We start from the raw sequence: 20,622 nt of genomic DNA on the forward strand, positions 1-20,622 counted from the left end.
TCCATAAATTCCATAAACCAGATACATGTTTAATGTAATTGGATGTAAATAGCTTATACGGTTGGGCAATGCGTGAATTTCTACCTTACGGAGGATTTGAGTGGATCGAAAATGATTGACAGGATTATATATAAATAAAATATTTAAATTTAAAAGGTATATTATTTTAATATTACTTTAGATTATAACAATGGAATATATTATTTTTGTCCACTACAATTTGTCTTTAACGTCCCAATATGATAAATTTCGTTCGATTTTATTCCTCATATATAATAATTTACCATTACAATACATTACATACACTCACACTCTGTATAATGCCATTATGTCCTTAACGTTTCCTCTGTAAATTTAAACATACCTACAAAAAAATCATTTTACTTAGTGAAATCTATATCTATGCGATTTGTACCTGTTATTATTATTATACGGATGAACAATGCATAAACGCTAAGGAATCCACGAGGGGTGAAGCCTTTTTTGGTTGCGCACAACGGGGTGAGCCTATAAGAAAAACATGCAGCTTTTCTACCTCTGCGCTCGAAAAATTATAAGGTCGTGATTTATTTTTATAACATTTGTTGTTGTAAGGTTAATATCACCTAACGTTAAAAGCGAAATATATTTGATCATGCCCATCTCTACTTACTTCACCTGTAGCGCGATCTTACCATATTTTACCAAAACTTACATTTTACGGATACCATATAAGGAGCCAAGCGAGAAGGCGTGGTCACGTGACTTATGAAAAGTGGAGTGGAGGGGCTGGTCTCAAGTGGCCCATTACCTACTATGATGAATTTTTTGGATAAGGGTAGAATAATAAACGGAGATTACTATTCGACATTACTGACCACTCTACGTGAAAAAATTAAAGAGAAAAGACACGGAAAGGTATCCAAAGGTGTTTTGTTTTTGCAGGACAACGCCCCTGCACTCAAATCTAATGTTTCCATGCAAAAAATCGTGATTTAGGATTTGATTAACTAGAACACCCCTCTAATTCACCAGATTTGGCTCCGTCCGACTATCATCTCTGTCCTCAACTGGAAAAACATCAAAAAATCGTAAATTTCCTTGTGGAGGTCTGATTTGCAGAGCAAGAAGAAACATTTTTTTTTTTTGAAAGGTCTAGAGACGTTGCAGGTTCGCTGTAATGAATATATCCAATTAAGAGAAGAATATGTTGAGTAATAAAATATTTTGACATTGAAATTTTTTTTTGTTCTATAGAAAGCAAAGAATTTTTCAATATATCCTTGTATGCACGACTCAAACGACGTAAAATCATCTTTAAACGCTTTCAAGACCTGTTTCCAACGTTGACATCTGAAAATATAAGTAACAACTTCACGTTTAGACGGTGATAGGAACAAAAATATTACACATTTAGAAATTTAAGATAAATCTCTATTAACAAAATTAATTATTTGATATTCACATTTGAAAAAAATAATCCAATTACTTACCTAATTTCATCTTTTGGACAATGAAAATAGATATATGTGTGTCCTTTCTCTGATAGAACATCAATCTACACAGCACACCATCTACACAGCACATTCGTGGCATTTTATTGCTGTAGCAAACTGAGTGAACTATTAGTTTCATTTAAAAAAGCATTGTTATGACAATGGCAAGAAAGGACAATAGAGGACAATAGAGGATCCTAGAGTGACTCTTATTGTCTTGTTGATATTCGGTGACTATACTCATAATTACAATGTAACCAAATATTTTCAAGGGTTCTACAGATGAATGATGTATGATATATTATGTGATCGCCCATAATCAAGTATACACTTATTTTTCATTGTTCAATCATAGTTCGCTATCTCTCTATCACAACAGTAGCTATATGACACTAGTAGTAATATTTCAAACATACGAATATTTCTTTATTTTATTGAAATTTATACACAGATGAACAGCTCAAATGCAACCGACACAACTTAGTTATAATATAGTCGTCACAAGATAGAATTAACAAAAATCAATTCATCGGCCACTGAACCTAGTGACAAACAGGTAAAGATATTTGATACAAATAATTTGTTGATGTTAAATTGATCAATTAACATTTCAATAAAACTCAAATCAACAACAAAAAAGTACAAAAGTTTGGAGATCCACTATCCAACTATTTTTTTAATATCGTTTTTGATTAACACAAAACATTTCACCTTAAACTAAATAAATAACCGCTTAAATTATATTCTCTTTGAGTTTTCCCATCAGTCTGAGAGATAGCTGTAAAGATCTAATATTCATTTCATTCTATCTCCTTGTTATTATTAATAATTCCAGTCAGCTGCTTATAGAATAGCCTTGATGTGTCCTTATCAAATTCTGAGAGAGTGTTCTCTTTTCTTTTCTATTAAAAAGTATTAGAAAAATAAAAGTTATAATAGCGGTGAGTAAGCAGCCGTATTTTAATATCAAATTGACGGTTGGAGCGATGAAAGTTGCTAAATTTATTGTGTCTATTAATTCTTGAGGTAATGTTTTTTCATCTAAAACCTGGAACAAAAATACATTCTTAAGTGCTTATGTGATTCACAGGAAACGTTTTCTTTTCTTTCTTGACGACCAAATAAAGACTATAGCATAGCATCAATACCTTACTTAATCATCAGCATTAACCGCTTGAACAAATGCTTCATTTTCATTTTATTTCATTTCATTTATATTCGTAACAAAGAGCCCAGCAAATAGTAAATATACTGTTGTATTTTAAAAATTGAATCAAAGTATTAATCATAGTATTTGCCATCAATATACAGTTGGAAATGTAATGATGAGAATTTCTTGAATCTTGAGTTTACCTATACATAATAAATAATATTCCAAATTTTATTATTTGGGATAACTTTTTTATTGGTAATTCACCATTCAATGATAACTGCTTTTTCGGTAACTCAATTAATCACAAACAATTTATTAGATAAAATGGAAACATGTGCTAAAGAGCTGCAGAACCATCAAACATCTTTAGCCGCAATGCCACAAATATAATTTTTCTATGGATCAGTAGAATATGTTATCATCCTTCTCTAGCCCTTTTTTCATTTATCTTGTCAGCCATTTTATCTCTTCACATTCCATGTATTTCTTGTTGCTATTGCCTTTACATCCTCCAACTTTGCTATTTTTGATCTTCCTTAAAACTTCTTGTATTTTCTAGCTTCAAAAACCAGTAGTGCTTTACCATATCAGTGGCCATCATCCTATTTTCCTACAAGTAGCAATTACGTATTCATTCCTAAGTTCATCTCTCCTGGTCTTCTACTTCATCCTCCGTAAAATTTTCATCTTTGACTTTATTTTATCTCACATTGTCGATGTTTATGTGCCATATGTAAGTAACGGTATAAAAACCGTCGATTTGTTCGGTACATTTGCTTGAATAAGAAAATCAATTATCATATTACTGAACAGTTGTTGCCGGAGCGTTGTTCTTTTCCTATTATCATAATATTTCTTCTTTGTTTGGTTTCTAGCGTCTTCTAATATATATCGGATTTTCCGTCAAATTTCTGTTACTTTTCTTTATAGTGACCAGCTCTGTTCTAGTTAGTATGGCTTGATTTTTTCTCTGCTTCTTTGACTGCTCCATTCATTACAACCTCTAATGATAATGTGCTCAAAATCTCTGTTTTATCCCCAATTTGATTTCAAATGCTTGATCTCTATAGGGCAACTTACTTTATTATGTCTATATTGTATTCCATTTATTACTTTATGAGACACTTTTCTCTTTTTAAAGTTTCTCATATATCTTCTTCTCCAACAATGCCACAAGATTTTGCCAAATCAATGAAGCAGCGCTATATATTTCGATCCTTTATTGTGACTTTTTCTCCTAGTTGTCTCTTAAGGAACATCTGTGTTTCTATTTGGTCTAAATCCAAACTGTGTTTCTTTTAATACATGCAATAGTTTTTTCATAAGTATTTTTTCCAGAATATCGTGCACACTTACGATTCTGTAATTTTAACATTTTCTGTTATCCTTTCATTCATAGTCTGGAGTAATGATTCCTAAATTTCAGTTCTTATTTATTTTATCTATTAGATCTGATAGATAATTCACTGCTTTGGTGTTGGAATTAGCAGACCCGCTGACATTTTGTTCTTCTGTTTTCCCAGTTCTTCATTTAGCTCATTTTCTATTAAAATAAAAATTTAGTAGCTTATTTAGTTGATATTTATACATTTTCCTCTATCCTCTCTAAAAATTACTTCTATCATTTCATCCTTTTTAATTATAAAATTTCCATTTTTGTATTTCATGTTAAATGTTGTTTCTTATCATCCCATGATTTTCCTTTTTTAATTCTATTATTTTTCCCATTTGATGTCTATGTTATCTTAAGTCCTCAAAATAATTTTATTTCTTCCCAGGCATCAATTATCTTTTTATCAGCCCTTGCAATTTTATCCGTTCACAAATAACCTTTTCTGATTTAACTATTTGTTATTCTCGTTATTTCACATGTACTTTCCACTGCAGAATATGAAGTTCTTTTTCTTCACTTATTTGCTTTAGTCACTTTTACAAATATAATTATACCGATATAATTACTCTGATATTTGTATAATATACAGGGTGTTTCAATATTCTACCGTCAACGTTCTACCACAGAGAGATCTTAATTAATGATTCATTTTGATATAGGAATACAAACCCTTACGGGGCCTAGTTACTGGGATATAGGGTATTTTGATTTTGATTCAAATTTTTGAACACAATATCAAAATGAATCATTAATTGAGATCTCTCTGTGGTAGAACATTGTCGGTGGAATATAGAATCACCCTGTATGTTAGATATTATACAAAATTCAACTTATAATTTTGTTAAAATTTGATAATTGAAATTGAACTCACCCCTTCCAGCCAAGCGAATGGTAGAATCATACCATCATCGAACATATCAACTTGGGATACTGCACCAGCTTTTTGAACCTGTACGTTGAGCTGAATCAAATTTCTGGCAGATATTAGAAATCCTATTGTAGGATGGTAATTGAAATAAGATTTGTATGTTGTTCTTTCAGGATGTAATCCGGTGAAATGTTTTACTAGACGAGCATCAGCTCTGTGGAAATGTGGGTGAGAGATAAACGTTGGACAGCCTAGAAAATAGAATGATAAAATAAATAAAATAGAATGATCATTGTTGTTTTATAGGCGTACGTCGAAATAGTAGGTGATGAACTTGAACTTAGATGCTAGCCACTCAGCCGACATGCAATAACATCGATATTGGTCAGTGGATTACGCCTCCCTCTCCTTTAATTTAGAAGCAATCAGAGATGGAATTTTATGCAATCCCAAAACTAAAACTCTCATACACTAATTGCCTTACACTTTGGTTTTAGGTCTCTTTTGTTTCAAAATTAGTTTTTTTTTCGTAATTTTTGAAAGACAGATCAAAATTGACGTTTCGACATCATGAACATCAAAATAAGAATAAAATCAAACAAGAAATTTTGTTCTAAAAAGAGAAATTAATTTAGTCTCTACATCTCAAATATGTAGCAGCACCATTTCTAAAAATTCTCTTTTCCGTATATTAGATTCCGTTCCGAAAATCTTTAAATCTTCATAGATGAATTTATGTTTTTTTAATATTTCATAGTTAAATAATGCAGTTTCATTTTTTTTATCATATTGATGATCTTTCAGTCTATTTTATAAATACTGAGATATTTGCCCTATGTAGACAGTGTCACAATTAGTACAAGGCACTTGATATATAATATTACTTCTTTGGTTTTTTGGTGTTTTAGATTTTGATTTAGTGAAATATTTGGATAATGGATTATGTCCTTTATGATTTATACTAATATCAGATTTATTGAAATAATTCGATAATTCGATTGTTGTTGAGAAAGACCTTGTACATAGGAGGAAAAATATTTTATGTTTTGATGTTTCGTTTCTTCTTTACTTTTTAATTGATTGTAGTATCTATTCATCATTTTCTTGTATATGCTATTTATCATTTTTTTCGCATACTTATTTTCCTACAATGCAGTTTTTGCTTTTAAAATAGCTAAGCATCTAAATTCATGATAGTTGGATAGATCTACCAGTCAAACTTATTATCATTAATCTTTTTTATGACATAGTATGACACGAATTGAAGTTCAAATATCTTGAAGACTAAGTTGGTTTCTTATACCATTCTGGGTAGGCAAACATCTCAGTATTTATAAAATAGACTGAAATGTCATCAATACGATAAAATAGAATAAATATGTATCAACGAACTATGAAATATAAAAAAAAATAAATTCAGCTATAAAGATTCAAAAATTTTGGGATGGTAGTTAGTACAAAAAAAATCATTTTTTCATTACCCTGTTTCAATGCGACCAGTGTCAATAATGATATTTTTCTCTTGAAACTTCCCGAACGTAACCCATCCATTCAATAACATAGTCTTCATGCGCGCTTAAGAGACAAAACACACCAATATGTACTTTATTTTTCAACCGTGTTCTTAGAAGCAAGTAACTTCTATTTTTTTTTCTCATTACAATTATCATTTTTCATTTATACAACTCTTCTTTTCTCGTTAAAAGTCCAAGGAGTAGGCAGAATGAGGCTTGTAATAAGCCAAACGAGGTGATTTTTTTGTGGTCAAGGCCGATTTAGACCAGGCGATTAGAACAATTTTAAGAACGTCCTAACATTCTGTTACTATTGATAATAACACTATAATTACTATAGTGGAAGCCGCATGGTCGAATAATTTCAAATTCTCAACGTGCTTCAATCTCTATTCCTATTTCATGTTTTCATAATTTTGACCCTGAACACCTTTTCGAACACTTCATACGCCTCCATGGGTAAGATATTCACTCTCTAGGCAAATACTACCACACTGTTATTTTGCAAATACCTTTTTCCCTGTGGCCACAGTATTCCAAACTTATACAGTGGTCATAGTCATACCCGTTCCCTCTAACCAAACATATACAAAATCATCCCCAATCTCCAGATTCCTCAACAAAGCCAGCCTTTCTAGAAACTCCATATATATTACCAAACAAAACCTCTCCAATTTTCGACTTCTTAGTACTTCTTATCCAATCTATTTTCTGTTCTCGCATTAATATGGAATTCTCTCGATCTTATATCTAACCAGAAAGCTCATAACATGTTTGACAAAAAACCCACATACAGAGGAAGAAATAATCACTTATTTCGCTCCAAAAACCTCCTTCTATAAACAGTGATACACTTTTCCACAACTATTCCGATCCTTCTGTCTATGAATACGACGAATAAGCTCTCGTCAGTGGCTTCAATTACACTGCCACAACCCCATCTATTTCAAAATTAATAGAAAATATGTCAAAGTACTCCGAATATCAAAGTCTCAAAGACCAGTTGACAATGCTATTAAAATACAATAAACTATGAGATATTAACCAAAAGGGCAGAAAACTATCATAGTGAGTACTTACCAAAACTGCAGCCAGTTATATTAAAAACTCCCTTCAAAGGGCATTGGTTACTGCAATAACATCTATTCTCAGGTTTTTCATCTGCCGAGTCATAAATATCTTCTGGGTAAGTGTATTGATAGACCGGTATCGTACCGTTACGTATAGTTGTTTCCTTATTAAAAACAAGTGGCATTCTTCTACAACCCTCTGGAAACATATAATAAAGCGGTTGCTTAGCTCGAACTCGCTTTGGTGGATTCAAGGCTCCATCTGTACTTTGAATACTGGAAATATGATTTAGTTACAACTGTGATGTAATAAATATACAGGATGTTTCTAGATCATACGACAAAATTCAGTAGGTGATTGCTCGTGTGGAATTAAGATAAGTTTTTCCTGTAACAGAATCTACTCAGCCCACCCCTTTCCGAGTTATCACCCTTAAAAGGTGTTAACTAAAATTGAGTTTTTATTTTATTTTTCTAGAATTTCAGAAAAGCTAGAAACACTTGAAATTCTGTAATTTGTGTGCACTAGTTAAGGACTAACATACCCCAGGTTCTACTGTATCTCATGTTTCAGGAGATTGTAGATAAATATTTTCAATTTCTTCTTCGATTAATGACGACAAAAAAGCTATCAGCAAAACAGTTTTTTATGGTAGTAGCAGTCACGATTTCCCAAATTTTATCATCTTTTCTTCCATATTTTGCAACATATTACGGTATTTCGACTTGATGCCCTGATCCATCGGTTGCAATTTTGATGTGGTGTCAGAAGGTAGAAACTCAACTTTTATTGATTTCATTGATGGTACTATATCTTTCTTTAGTTATTTTGTTATCGATATCCACGAGCCAGTTTCAGCGGTTTAAAGACAGCGATTTACATTTTCAGGAACAGAGAGGTTTTTGTCATTTTCCGATAAGTGAAGGTGAGAATTTTTCTGTACCTGTCATGTTTGCAATAAGTAAACTTGTTAAACGTTTCTTGCTATGCTTTCCACAATGATATTTATCAGCTCTGAAAGTTTGAAAGAGTTTTATCAGGAAGAAATTTAAAAAATTGGACCGTTTCATCTGCATTAAAGATGTTTTCAGGTTCCTAATCACGTAACAAACCTATCAATTTTTTGCTTGTCCATTTGTTGCTAGTTATAAGATTTACATTTCCACTTTCCCGAAATTTTTTTTCGAAACAAGGTCTTGTCTACGTTTAAACTTTTCAAGTCATCATTACTTGACCTGTTCGAGTACATTTCAGCTTTTTCTTGTAACAATGCTTATATTTTCATGACGATACTGTTTAAGCCACTTAATACGCACTCTTCCAAGCCGAGACATTCAAGAAGCTGCTGTCTTTTGCACGACAAGCTTTGACTACTTTCAACATTTTCCATTATATCTTCTTCATTCTTTATAATCGCCGAAAGTGTACTTACTTAATGATATACCAAATTGTTCTGCAACATCTTTCTTTCTTTGACTAATCTTCACTGTTTCGAGCACTTGTAATTTTTCAGCAAGACTTAAGATTTTCAATTTATGTTTCACATTCATTGATTATCAATTTCTTCACGTGGAGGTCAAAATTTATGTGAATTGTGGTAAATCGCAACTAAGTCCAAATTTTACAATTGAACAACAGAAAATCTGACGTCAGTTATGAATTCCATTATCATTTCATAGAATAGATAATCCAAATGAGATACTTCCGTACGGTAATAATTTTATATTCGAGATACAGAGGTCCAAGTTTTTCTATTCAAGTTATGATGGGAAAATATGTATAGAAACAGCTTGTAGTGACACGTTAATTACTTCGACTTAAAGAGAGTTAAAAATTCGGGCAGCAGGGGTTTTGGTGTATGAAGGGGAAGAAATATTTTCGATTTATCGAGGTTCGACTTATGGAGGTTCTACTATATATGAATAGTATCTGGCCCATTACAGCTGCTTATTGTTCTATTATCATTGACATTATTCAAAGTTCTGTATAGTGACCATGAGTCAAAAGTATTAATATGAAATATTTATTTGACGTCCAAATTATTAATGATTCACTTAATAAGATTCTAGAGCTACTAAACTAACAATATTCTTACCTGTTACAATCGCCTGAAAAATAGTCCAACTGTTCTTTTCCATCAAATTTTTCTATTTGAGCAAATTTATTCATATCGTTTTTACCAGAATTTATAGTTATGCTATAAGGAGATTGTCCAAGTTTCTAAAAATGAAAAAAAATAGTATCATACAATACCTCAAAGTACTGGCAAAGGCAAAGTAAATGTATGTACTCGTAAGACATTATACAATGTATTAAAACGTTAACGGATATCATACAATTGAAGACGTTGTAGTGGAATTAGGTTATTCTTGCTAATGAATATTATTTACAGGATTTAAACTAATTATATTCGTATAACATTTACATTCTTACAAAAATTTTTAGGACGCTTTGGGGGGGAGGCTTCAACCGTAGTCCTGAAGTCCCATTGACTTCAAATAAGTCTTTGATAACTTTGGAAATAACAATTATTTTTTGACTTCTAGTAAAAATTCCAGCTCTGTATAGTTTTTAAAACAAATTATAAAAAGGATTAGTTGGACTAGAGCTGTCTGTGCAAATTGACTCACAGAATGAACAATGTTCTCAATACTTTCTGCTCGATCATTTTTGACTTCAGTGTATGAGAATAAATTAAGCATATTAACAAAACACAGTAGTATAGTAATATTGTTTCTAGCTAATTATACAGTAAAAATGAGAATAGTTGTTTTTGTTTGGTTTGCCAGGTATTTTCATTTGGACATCAATAATACATATTCTAATTTGTTCAGAAAGTATTCGACGTTTGCGAACAAATTCAGATTAATATGATGTACCTATGAAGCTCAATGTGTATATTATTCTTCATACAGGGTGTTTCTATATTCGACCGACAACGCTCTACCACAGAGAGATCTGAATAAATGATTCATTTTGATAAAACAATACGAACCCTTACAAGGCCTAGCTGCTGAGATATAGGGTGTTCAAAATTTTAAATAAAAAATTTGCCGTAAATCGAGAACGCCAGTTACATACGAAGAATTTTTGAAGGACATTTTTAAAACAATACCATTGTATCAAATATCATAAACATGTATCAGCATTTATTCTATTTTTGTATCAAATAACGTAAACATGTATCAACATTATTTTACTATAAATAAGATGTTTGTAAACAACCTGATGATATTTAATGTTTATAATTAGTTCGAATTTGAGATTAATTGTATTCATTCAAATATTCAAAATAAATTTCGAAACCCGAAATTTATAATTGGCGCAGTCGTTCGGATTAGTGCGGTCGCGAGTTTACGCAAAGTGCATAAAGTTCCGGCTAAGTACTTCAGTACCTCAGCAATAAATCTACGTATTCAACGAGAGACAGAACTTCAGATAGCTGTAAGCGCCAAGTCTCCTTATTATTTTGATTCCTTTTTATCCATCCTTATCAAAACGTTGAATAAGGAAGAGATAATTTAATAATTTTAAATATATAATTTTATGAACGATTTTGATAAATTATTAAATATATTCAGTGAGTTAAACTTAAAAGATAATCCAGAATATATAAAAATGTCAACGTCAAATCCAAAAACCCCAAATTGGGATTTATTCAAATTAAAGTTAGAGAACATTAAACCTTACGACGGAAATAAAAATACATTAAATAAATTTATAAATCGATGTGAAAACCTAATAGAGACGTATTCAGTTTATAATGATCAAGATAGGCGCGATTTGGATTGTATTTTACAGGAATTAACGAGAACACGACCATTTAAAAATGAAAATTTAATAGCTTTTGGTAACAGATTGCAATTATTAAAAAGTCAGACTATACAAATTATCAGTAATAATTTAAACTTAGGAGAAATCGATAAAAGATGTCAAATTAATCACTGTGAGAAAACAGCTTTGAACACCTTTATTGCGGGATGTTCAGGCGTTATACGTAACAATATGTACTTAACTAACTCTCTAGAAGACGCTATGGCTTATGTAGACGAATTTGAAAATTTCGAAAAACTTTATGGTCAATTTTACGAACCTAAAGCTAAATATAATAATAGTAATAATAATAATAATAATAATAATAATAATAATAATAATGATAATAATAATAATAATAATAATAATAATGATAATAATAATAATAATAATAATAATAATAATAATAATAACAATGTTCAAATGAATCAAACAAGAAATAATAGGAACAATCAACATAATAATTATAATTCTTTCAACAGACAACCTTATAATAATAATTATGATAGATATGATAATAAAAACTATTACAATGAAAGATATAATAATAATAATAACAATAATTATAACAATAATTTCCCTAGTCAACCTATAAACGTAAATCCAATACCGCAAAGAAGACAAAACTACCCGACGAATGCGCAAGTATTTGGTCCCAGGAAAAATGTTTTCCGCCCGAACCAAATACCTGTAAATAATTTACCTAGACCTGAACCGATGTCAACGACATCGAAAAATTTTTCTGACAGACCAAGTAGACGCGTAAATAATAATAACAATTATAATAATAATAATACAAATAATAACAAATATTTCAAATCACGAAATGAACCGAATTTTACTTCTGAAGAACTATATAATAATAATTAAAAAATAACGAAGAAGAAGAAGAGGAAGAAATAATCGATTTTCAACATTTGTTTGAACGTGATGAAAATAATGATCAAACCGTAAATTTTCGGAAAGAGCCTCGGAAAAAGAATCAAACATAGAAGAAATAAATTTTACTCCTAATGATGCTTTAACATATTTTGAAAATTTCATAGAATCTAACGAATCAAAACCCAGTGAACAAGTAATTGAAATAAATTTCACATCTAATAATTCATCACCAGAAATTCAAAAATTAATAAAAATAAAAGAATCAGAATTAAATCATTGTAAAGAAATAAATGAACAAGTAGAACTAGATCTTAGTAAATTATTTGACGAAGAAGAAAAAGATAAATTAAATGTAACAGAAAAGAATTCAGAAGAAAACATAATAATGATAGAAGAAATGACTAATGATACAAAAGGAGAAGTAGAATTAAATGTAGAATTACAATATACGGAATTAGATGAATTAAAAATGAATGAAAAGGATAATGAAATTGAAGTAAAAGAAAATGTAATAGAATTAAACTATACAAGATTAGATAAAATAAAAATGAATGAAATAAATAATGATATGACAATGGACGAAAAAGATATAAATGATGTTATAAAAATAGATAATGATATATTAGAAAAAGAATGTCATGTCATAAAACCTGAATTAAATACAAATATATTAGATATACAGCATCAAAGTAATATCATTGATAAAAGAAAAATAAATAATGAAAATGACGAAGATGAGATTAATTATGAAACAATTAACAAAGAATTTGATAGAAATAATAATGAAATAAGTTCAAAATATTTCAATAGAAAATTAGATGCTATACTAAATGAAAGTTTAATTGAAGAACTATTTTGGAAACGTAGATATTATCATTTATTAAAATGGTACGCAATTCAAGAAATTATAAAATGGATTTTTATACAAAGATCTTTCTTTTTATTATTATGTTATAAGAATAGATAAGACTTAGATTCAATAGAAAATAAAATAAGTAAAATATATAAAAAAAGAATTAGTAATTAGTAAACTTTTAGAAACTATAATAATAGAAACTTATTATTAATTAGAGTATATATAAGAAATTTAATAATATAATTCATAACTTTGCTTATTCAACTAATGGAAAAAGAAATAATATAAATAAATTCAAACTATAATCAGTATAACTAAAATTATAATTGTCACGAAATTAATAATTGGCGCAAAAATAAAATAGATATAAATAAATTAATCAAAACAAACCTATGAGTTCAGAAGACGTAGAAAACTTTATTAATAATTGTGAATTGTGTTAAATGAATAAATATAATATAGACCCTTCAATTAAATTTGATTTGATATGTCAATGTTATTAAGATAGTAGATCTTTCATATTCAACAATAACGAGAAAATGTATCAAGCATATTCAACGTCAAGTGTGAATGGAACTTCAGTTGTTGATAACAAATTAAATTACGTTACTCATCATGGGGTACCTTATAAAATAATAGCTGACTGTGGTTCAGAGTTTAAAAATAATGACCTACAAGATTTTTGCAAATTACTCAAAATTGAGTTACATTATACCACATCTAAAAAATAGTAATTCTAGTTCACCTGTGGAACATTTTCATTCCAGTTTAATCGAACATTTTAGATGTATAAAAGAAAATAATGAAGATTTGACTCCCGATCAGTTGATAAAACATTCAATATTAGCATATAACAATTCAATTCATTCGGTAACACAATTTACACCATTTGAAATTATTAAGGGCCATATAAATAACCCTGATCCATTCGATTTAGACAATCACTTAATAATATCTAACTACATACAAAATCACAAGGAAACCTCCAAATTATTATATGAAAAAATTGAAGAGAGAAATGCTAACATTAAAGAAAAAATAATTAATAAGAGAAACGAAAACAGAAATGATCCCCTATCTTATGAAAATCAAAACATAGCTTACATAAAAACAAAATTCAGAGACAAAAAACTACCTAAATTCAAAAAGGCCGAAATTGTAAGAGATTCTGGCATATTATTACAAAAAAACAAAGGAACATATCATAAAAATATAATTAGAAAACCAAAAAATTAAAACAAAAAATTGTTACAGATAATGAAGCTGACAATAGTATTAACGTTACCATTACTTTACAAGACGATCAAGACGGAAGACATAACAGTTACAAATGTAAATAACTTATTATTATATTTTATTGTTACCTATCAATTTAGGAACTAGTAATCTTATACATAATAAACATACTTTCATATACTATATAGATTTAGAATTCATTCACAAACAAATCAATAATTTAAAACAATATTATTATAACCTAAGAAATAATTTATCTCAAGCGAACGCAACAAATCCTATTTCATACCATAACTTAGCTGAGCAATCATTGAGTAGAACAGAAATTTTAATTAATACTTTAGATAAAAAATCAGAACATATTTATCCACATTTAAGATTGAAAAGAGGATTAATAAATTCTGTAGGCAAAATAGATAAATGGCTTTTTGGAACTTTAGATTCGGACGATGAAGAAAGATATAATAACGCTATAAATGTTTTACAACAAAATCAAAAACAAATAATTCACGAAGTTAATTTACAAATATCATTACTTAAAAAATTAATTGATCATTATAACAGATCGATTACGACTCTATGGGATAATCAACGGAAACTTTTTGATAATTTAGAGAAATTTCACATATCAATTAAAAACAAAATAATAACTTTTAATAATTTTATAACTTTCCAAAGTACAATTTCACAGATTAATCTGGATTGTCAGAGTTTAATTACACTAATTGATAATATCGAGAATGCAATAACGTTTTCTAAATTAAATACAATTCACAGTTCAGTTATATCAAGCCAAGAAATTTTAGAAATGATAAAATATTTAAGTACCATTTATAATGAAGAACAAATACCAAAATTTAATAATATTTTGACATATTATCTCTTTCTTGGTTCACAAGTAACCTTTTCCAAAACCAAAATAATATTTGCTACCCATGTTCCTATCCTAAAACCTAAAACCTATGAATTCTTTCATTTATACCCCGTAATTCAAAACCATACAATATTTATCCCTCCGCAACCTTACTTGGCCAGAAGTCAAAAAGAAGTTACTTTCATCAAAGAAGAATGCCCCGAGTTAGAAGAAAAATATTATTGTAAAGAAACTTTCAAATTACAAGATAACTGTACTGTTGAACTTTTGAATGGACATTCCGTTAAAAATTGTGTCATTAGTGAAATTAATCTTCAAGAAACAATATTGGAACAAGTAACAAATGATGAACTTTTAGTGATTCCAAATTTAGAAACTGATGTAATCTCTAAATGTGTATCAGACCGCTATTTTAAAATAATGTACCCATCGCTTATAAAAATTCCAAAAAATTGTAGTATTCAAATAGGAAGTGAAATTTTCTCAACTAATGTACAAATTAAAAAAGGAAAATCAATAATATTACCGAAATTAAACTTTAAATTTTTAAATAATCAAATTTATAAATCTCCTAATATAATTAATATAGATTTTAATAAATTATATGAAATTGATAACATTGCTAAGAATATAAAACCAATCCATGAAATTTATAATCCGCAAAGCCATGTATCAATAGGACTATTTACTGTAATAATAATAATTTGTATAATTTTAATAATATTTTGGATAATTCGAAAATATAAATATAAGTTTGTAAGAAAACAGAAAATAGAAGAAATGAAGAAAGAAGACATCGAATTAGAAGAGGAAAGAAAACAAATATTGATGTAACTTTATTAAAAAACATAAGAACTGAATAATAAATAATTAAAGGTTGAAACATCAACAATCTTTAAGAATTAAATTTAAATAAGTTATAAAAACATTTTACGAATTTATTTTATTGAATTAGCTTACCTTTACCATTATGCCCAATTCCTCTGGAGTATCAAAGGGTAAAAAATTTTTAGCTAAGCTATAGAATCTATCTTCATAGCCCATTATGAAAGAACCTGCTGATATTTTGGAAAATGCTTCTTCATCCATTCCAGAAAGTATTCCAGAGAAAGCCAATCTATTGAAATAATTCTGAGATTTTGTATAAGCAGATCCAGCCTAGAATAAAAATATAGCATGGAATGTAGTTTGTATAAAGATAAAGAGTTGATGTGAAATATTTCTGTATTTTTTCAATTTTAATTTAGGGATCATAAGAATTTTCATACGAGTATAAAACTTTACACTAACTAATAATAAGCAAGAACCTCATAATTCACATAAAGACGGATATCATGTATACTTGTTTTCTCTTTCTCTCTTCTCCCCTTAGAGTTATCTCACCAATTTTATTTGAATATTTGCATTTTTTTATTCTTCTCTAAAAGGAGATTCCCAAATGTATATTGATATATGAATAAATGCTAGGAGTATCATTTTGGTACACTACTCTTTAGTTACAAATTAGCATAACAGTGATAAATTACTTTAAAAGGTCTTCAAATTCATATATATCGGTCTTAATAGAACTATGATAGTTTTTGTGAACATTAATTGTTCCAGACTTCAAATTATTGTAAAACAGGTAAGACGGAAGTTATCAGATGACTATATGTGATATTCAAAGCCCCTAAATAATTATTTTGTATTCTCTTGTCAAAAAAGGAAGGAGAAACGGTTTTAATAGTTGCAGAGGGCAGTCGTGCATAGACTATACTAGAGAGTAAGTACTATAGATTGTTAGATTGGATTTATTCTAGGCAAGGAAGTTGGTTGCAAACTTTGATAGACTTGGAATATGGAAATACGAAATTGAAGTTACACTTCATTCTCAATAGTCTTCCATTGTATAAAGGATGTTTGATGGAATGGTGGTTTGAGAGAAGGTACTTGAATAACCTAGCGCATTACTGATTTTCTAGGCGTCTGATCATAATATTTCGTCTTATTATAAAGTATGGGTAGCCGTCCTGCTTTAAATAATGAAAAGGTCTCTAGCGTAGCAACCAAAACATTTAGTTGGTTGAAGTCTTTGGCATATCTTGTTAAAGATATGGTGAGCAATTTGAACTCAGTGTTGAAACTTGAGTACACCAAATTTTTGTGAGAGCTTGATAAATTATAATTAGTTGTAACCTTGGAACAAAAAACTGTCAAAAAATCTTCAATACATTCTCTATGTCGAATCTTACTATTGATATCATACAAAGCGATAATGATGTATATCTAAAGTACTAGTAAATTATCTATAGTGCAGGTTTATATTTTCAATATCAATATAGTTGAAGAAAAGTTTGTACGTATTTCAAAATACCTGGTAAACCTGTTATTGAACATATTTCCTAGCAGATAGCACACGGTATATATTAGTGAAATGGGTCTGTAGGAAAGGGCTAGTGGGATCCTCATCTAGCTTTTTTATCGACATGATAGTTGCCATCTTTCAAAAATTGAAACAATTTCTCCTTGTTCATGTCAAATTCAGAAAGTTTACGAAGTCTAAGATTATCCGCAGATTGATTTTAAGAAATATAGTCTTTGGAGGACAATAGAACTACAACTTATTCTTGAAATGAGCAGTGCAGAAAATCAACTTCGAGATCGGTTTTAAGTGTTCTAGGAAAACGAGATATGTTTGATATGAGGGGGTTAACTTTGATTGCATTTTGGGATTCATCTAGGAACCGTCTATAACAATATTATCCTGTAAAATAATTGACGATTGTTCCTGAAGATTTTCTCTCCTTACATTTGTCTAATTACAGGAGAGACGAATTTGAGGAGCTTTGGAGGAAGTGTCATCCCAGAATGTGTTGTCAGTGATATGTATAGGGTATTATATGATTTCTCCTGTAAATATCGTCTAAGAAGTTCCATAATAGTAAGGTAAAATAAACTCACATCCAACAAATTATTGTACCCATCATATATCCTATACGTAACGATGAAGGTGAATATTTTTGTTTATGAACGACAACGTCTGACCACATCGCCCATATGGGCTCTGGACGCACATGAAGCAAAGGGTATCAGGATATTGAATTGACCAGCCACCTCTTGTTTTATGAATCCAATTGAAAACAAGTTTTTCTATTTTATGGATGAAAATCACAAACAAACCATCCATTTTCTTCAAAAGTTATTGTTTGATTCACTATACTGTCCTGACCTGACAGGGAATATGATATTCAACCAATCACGTAGGGTTCGCATAAAGGTAAAAATTGCTGTGTTAATGTAACTGATTTTGAAAGCATTCGAATCACTTCACTACGTATGATCGAAATAGCTTGAAATTTTTATCTGATAATTTTGTTTCAACATCTTCGAACATTTATTGTATTCGAGATATATATTAATGAAGACCTTTCACTTGTTTTACCTTTTTTTTGAGTCAATCGATATCCCAATTTTTTGTTAAATTTCTGAATTGTGGTGGTTGAATCTGCCAAATAATGACGCAATCCTTCTCTTTGAGTGGCTTCATTACAAATTCTATGCGCATTTCTTTACGTATTGCGTGTTGATCCACACTGAGAAACATTTTTATCTAGATGACTACCGTTCAACAGATATTTTGTCTATCGCACTCAATGCTAGTAGTTCATAAATGAGAAACATTCAATCATTTTCTTCTAAGAATGAACCATTTTGTCTTGATAATAGCACAATAAAATTTCAACTTAAAATCTTAAACTAGAATAAATAATGATTTGTTGCAGTTTTAATGTTAAAAGAATGACATCATTATAAATGTTTTTGTTGATTGGGTAGTTCTTGACTTGGTCGTAGCATGAAAAGAGATCAAAAGCACAAGAATAGGTAATTGATTTATTTTAAATTTTCGGTTGTTATTTTAAATGAAATTTTTCAATATTTTTTGATAAAGCCTGTATGCAGAAAATAGCTTTCAGGGAATTAACATATCATAACAATCACATTCAAGAATCCGATCTTTTATCTATTTATTTCCGAATTATTGTTAAATGACATTTATTAATTAACTATTATATATTTGAATAATGTCTTTAGATCTCAATAGTTACGGAAAGTATGCTAGGATTAGACATATTATAATAAATAGAAGAAATTATTAGAATTTCAAATACAAAAAATAAAAATATATTTTTCACTTACAAGCACTGGTACGTTAGGGACGATAACTTTATCATCTTGATTTCCTTTAGATAGATTCGGTTTGAAAGATAGAGTTCTATATTCTCTATAAGAGATTGTATCTTCAGTTGGAAAAGAAATATTTATCCTTTCTAAAACTTCCCTGAAAAGGGGAGATGATTATTGTATAAAATTGTATAAAATCAGCATAATAATTTATATAAACGTTTTTGTAATGTATATATATATATATATATATATATATATATATATATATATATATATATATATATATCACGGCTGACTAGTTGAGAACAAAGCACCCATTTTCACGAGGAAACAGCCAATGTAGGTTAGTTGAACACTTTTCTATTATGCCAATATTTTGCTTAATTTCTTTATCAAGGCAACAAAAACTAGTACAGTTTAGTTGTTTCAATTATTTTTAGAAAATTAAAGTAAAACAAAATATCAAACAACACACTAAACTATGAAAAACAACTTTTTCAAAACCAAGTATACAAATAAACTTTTGGCACACCAATGGGAAGTTTAGTATCTCCAATATATGCCCAGTACGTCATGAATGATCTGCTTGACTCATTCTCAACCTACCCTTTAACTTTCCGTTCCTAAAAAAATATGATGACATCATTTGTGCTGTTCCCAGAGAGGGAAGAAACCCTCAATATTTCCAACGCATAAAATCCCCACATACAATTCACTGTTCAGAAAGGAACCAATAGAGTTGTACCTTTTTTAGACATCAAAAACTCCAGCTAAGGACGATACATAAACTGAATATCGTTTACCAAACTCTTCTAGAAAATGGCTATCCAAAAAATCTCCCAAAAAAAATTTGGAGTACCATAACAAACGAGGTGATCAATGACTAACAGAGCAAGAGTGGAAGAACTGAAACGGCCTCCTACAGTAGAATATGAGTATTTACCACACCTGGGCCAATTATCACAAGAAATTTAGCATATGTTCAAAAATGAAAACATAAACAACCAAAAATATCTCAACAATTAACACAATTTATTCAAAAATAAAACAAAAAGAAGAGCCTTTACAACAAAGCAACATACAACATCTAAGCGATTGCAGAACCCTCAAGCGTGGTTGTACTCTATCAGAACATGTAATCAATACGGGCTACAACTTGAGCTTTGGAGAAGCCAAAATTTTGGATATAGATAATAAATACAACAAAAGTGTGATTTGAGAGTCCTTCTATATAAAACGTAACCAGCCCAGCTTGAACAAAAGATCCGACACAGAAAATATCAATCAAAATTTACACTTATTTATCAAACAACCTAAGAGAAA

The 20,622-nt window shown here is 29.5% G+C and overlaps 1 protein-coding gene across 1 annotated transcript in view; it reads right to left on the bottom strand.

The window, feature by feature from the left end:
- Positions 1–455: 455 nt before the first annotated feature.
- LOC130446682 (scavenger receptor class B member 1-like) overlaps positions 456–20,622 on the bottom strand; it is a 46,031-nt gene continuing 25,864 nt past the window's right edge. Inside the window, exons 4-9 of the mRNA XM_056783066.1 lie at positions 19,312–19,453; positions 16,096–16,293; positions 9,570–9,694; positions 7,484–7,749; positions 4,893–5,140; positions 456–2,523 (exon numbers count right to left, since the gene is read on the bottom strand). Coding sequence (XP_056639044.1) covers positions 2,311–2,523; positions 4,893–5,140; positions 7,484–7,749; positions 9,570–9,694; positions 16,096–16,293; positions 19,312–19,453 — 1,192 coding nt within the window. The 3' untranslated portion in view covers positions 456–2,310. The remainder of the gene's footprint in view (positions 2,524–4,892; positions 5,141–7,483; positions 7,750–9,569; positions 9,695–16,095; positions 16,294–19,311; positions 19,454–20,622) is intronic.

The sequence above is a fragment of the Diorhabda sublineata genome, chromosome 7, assembly GCF_026230105.1.
Source record: "Diorhabda sublineata isolate icDioSubl1.1 chromosome 7, icDioSubl1.1, whole genome shotgun sequence".
NCBI lineage: Eukaryota > Metazoa > Arthropoda > Insecta > Coleoptera > Chrysomelidae > Diorhabda > Diorhabda sublineata.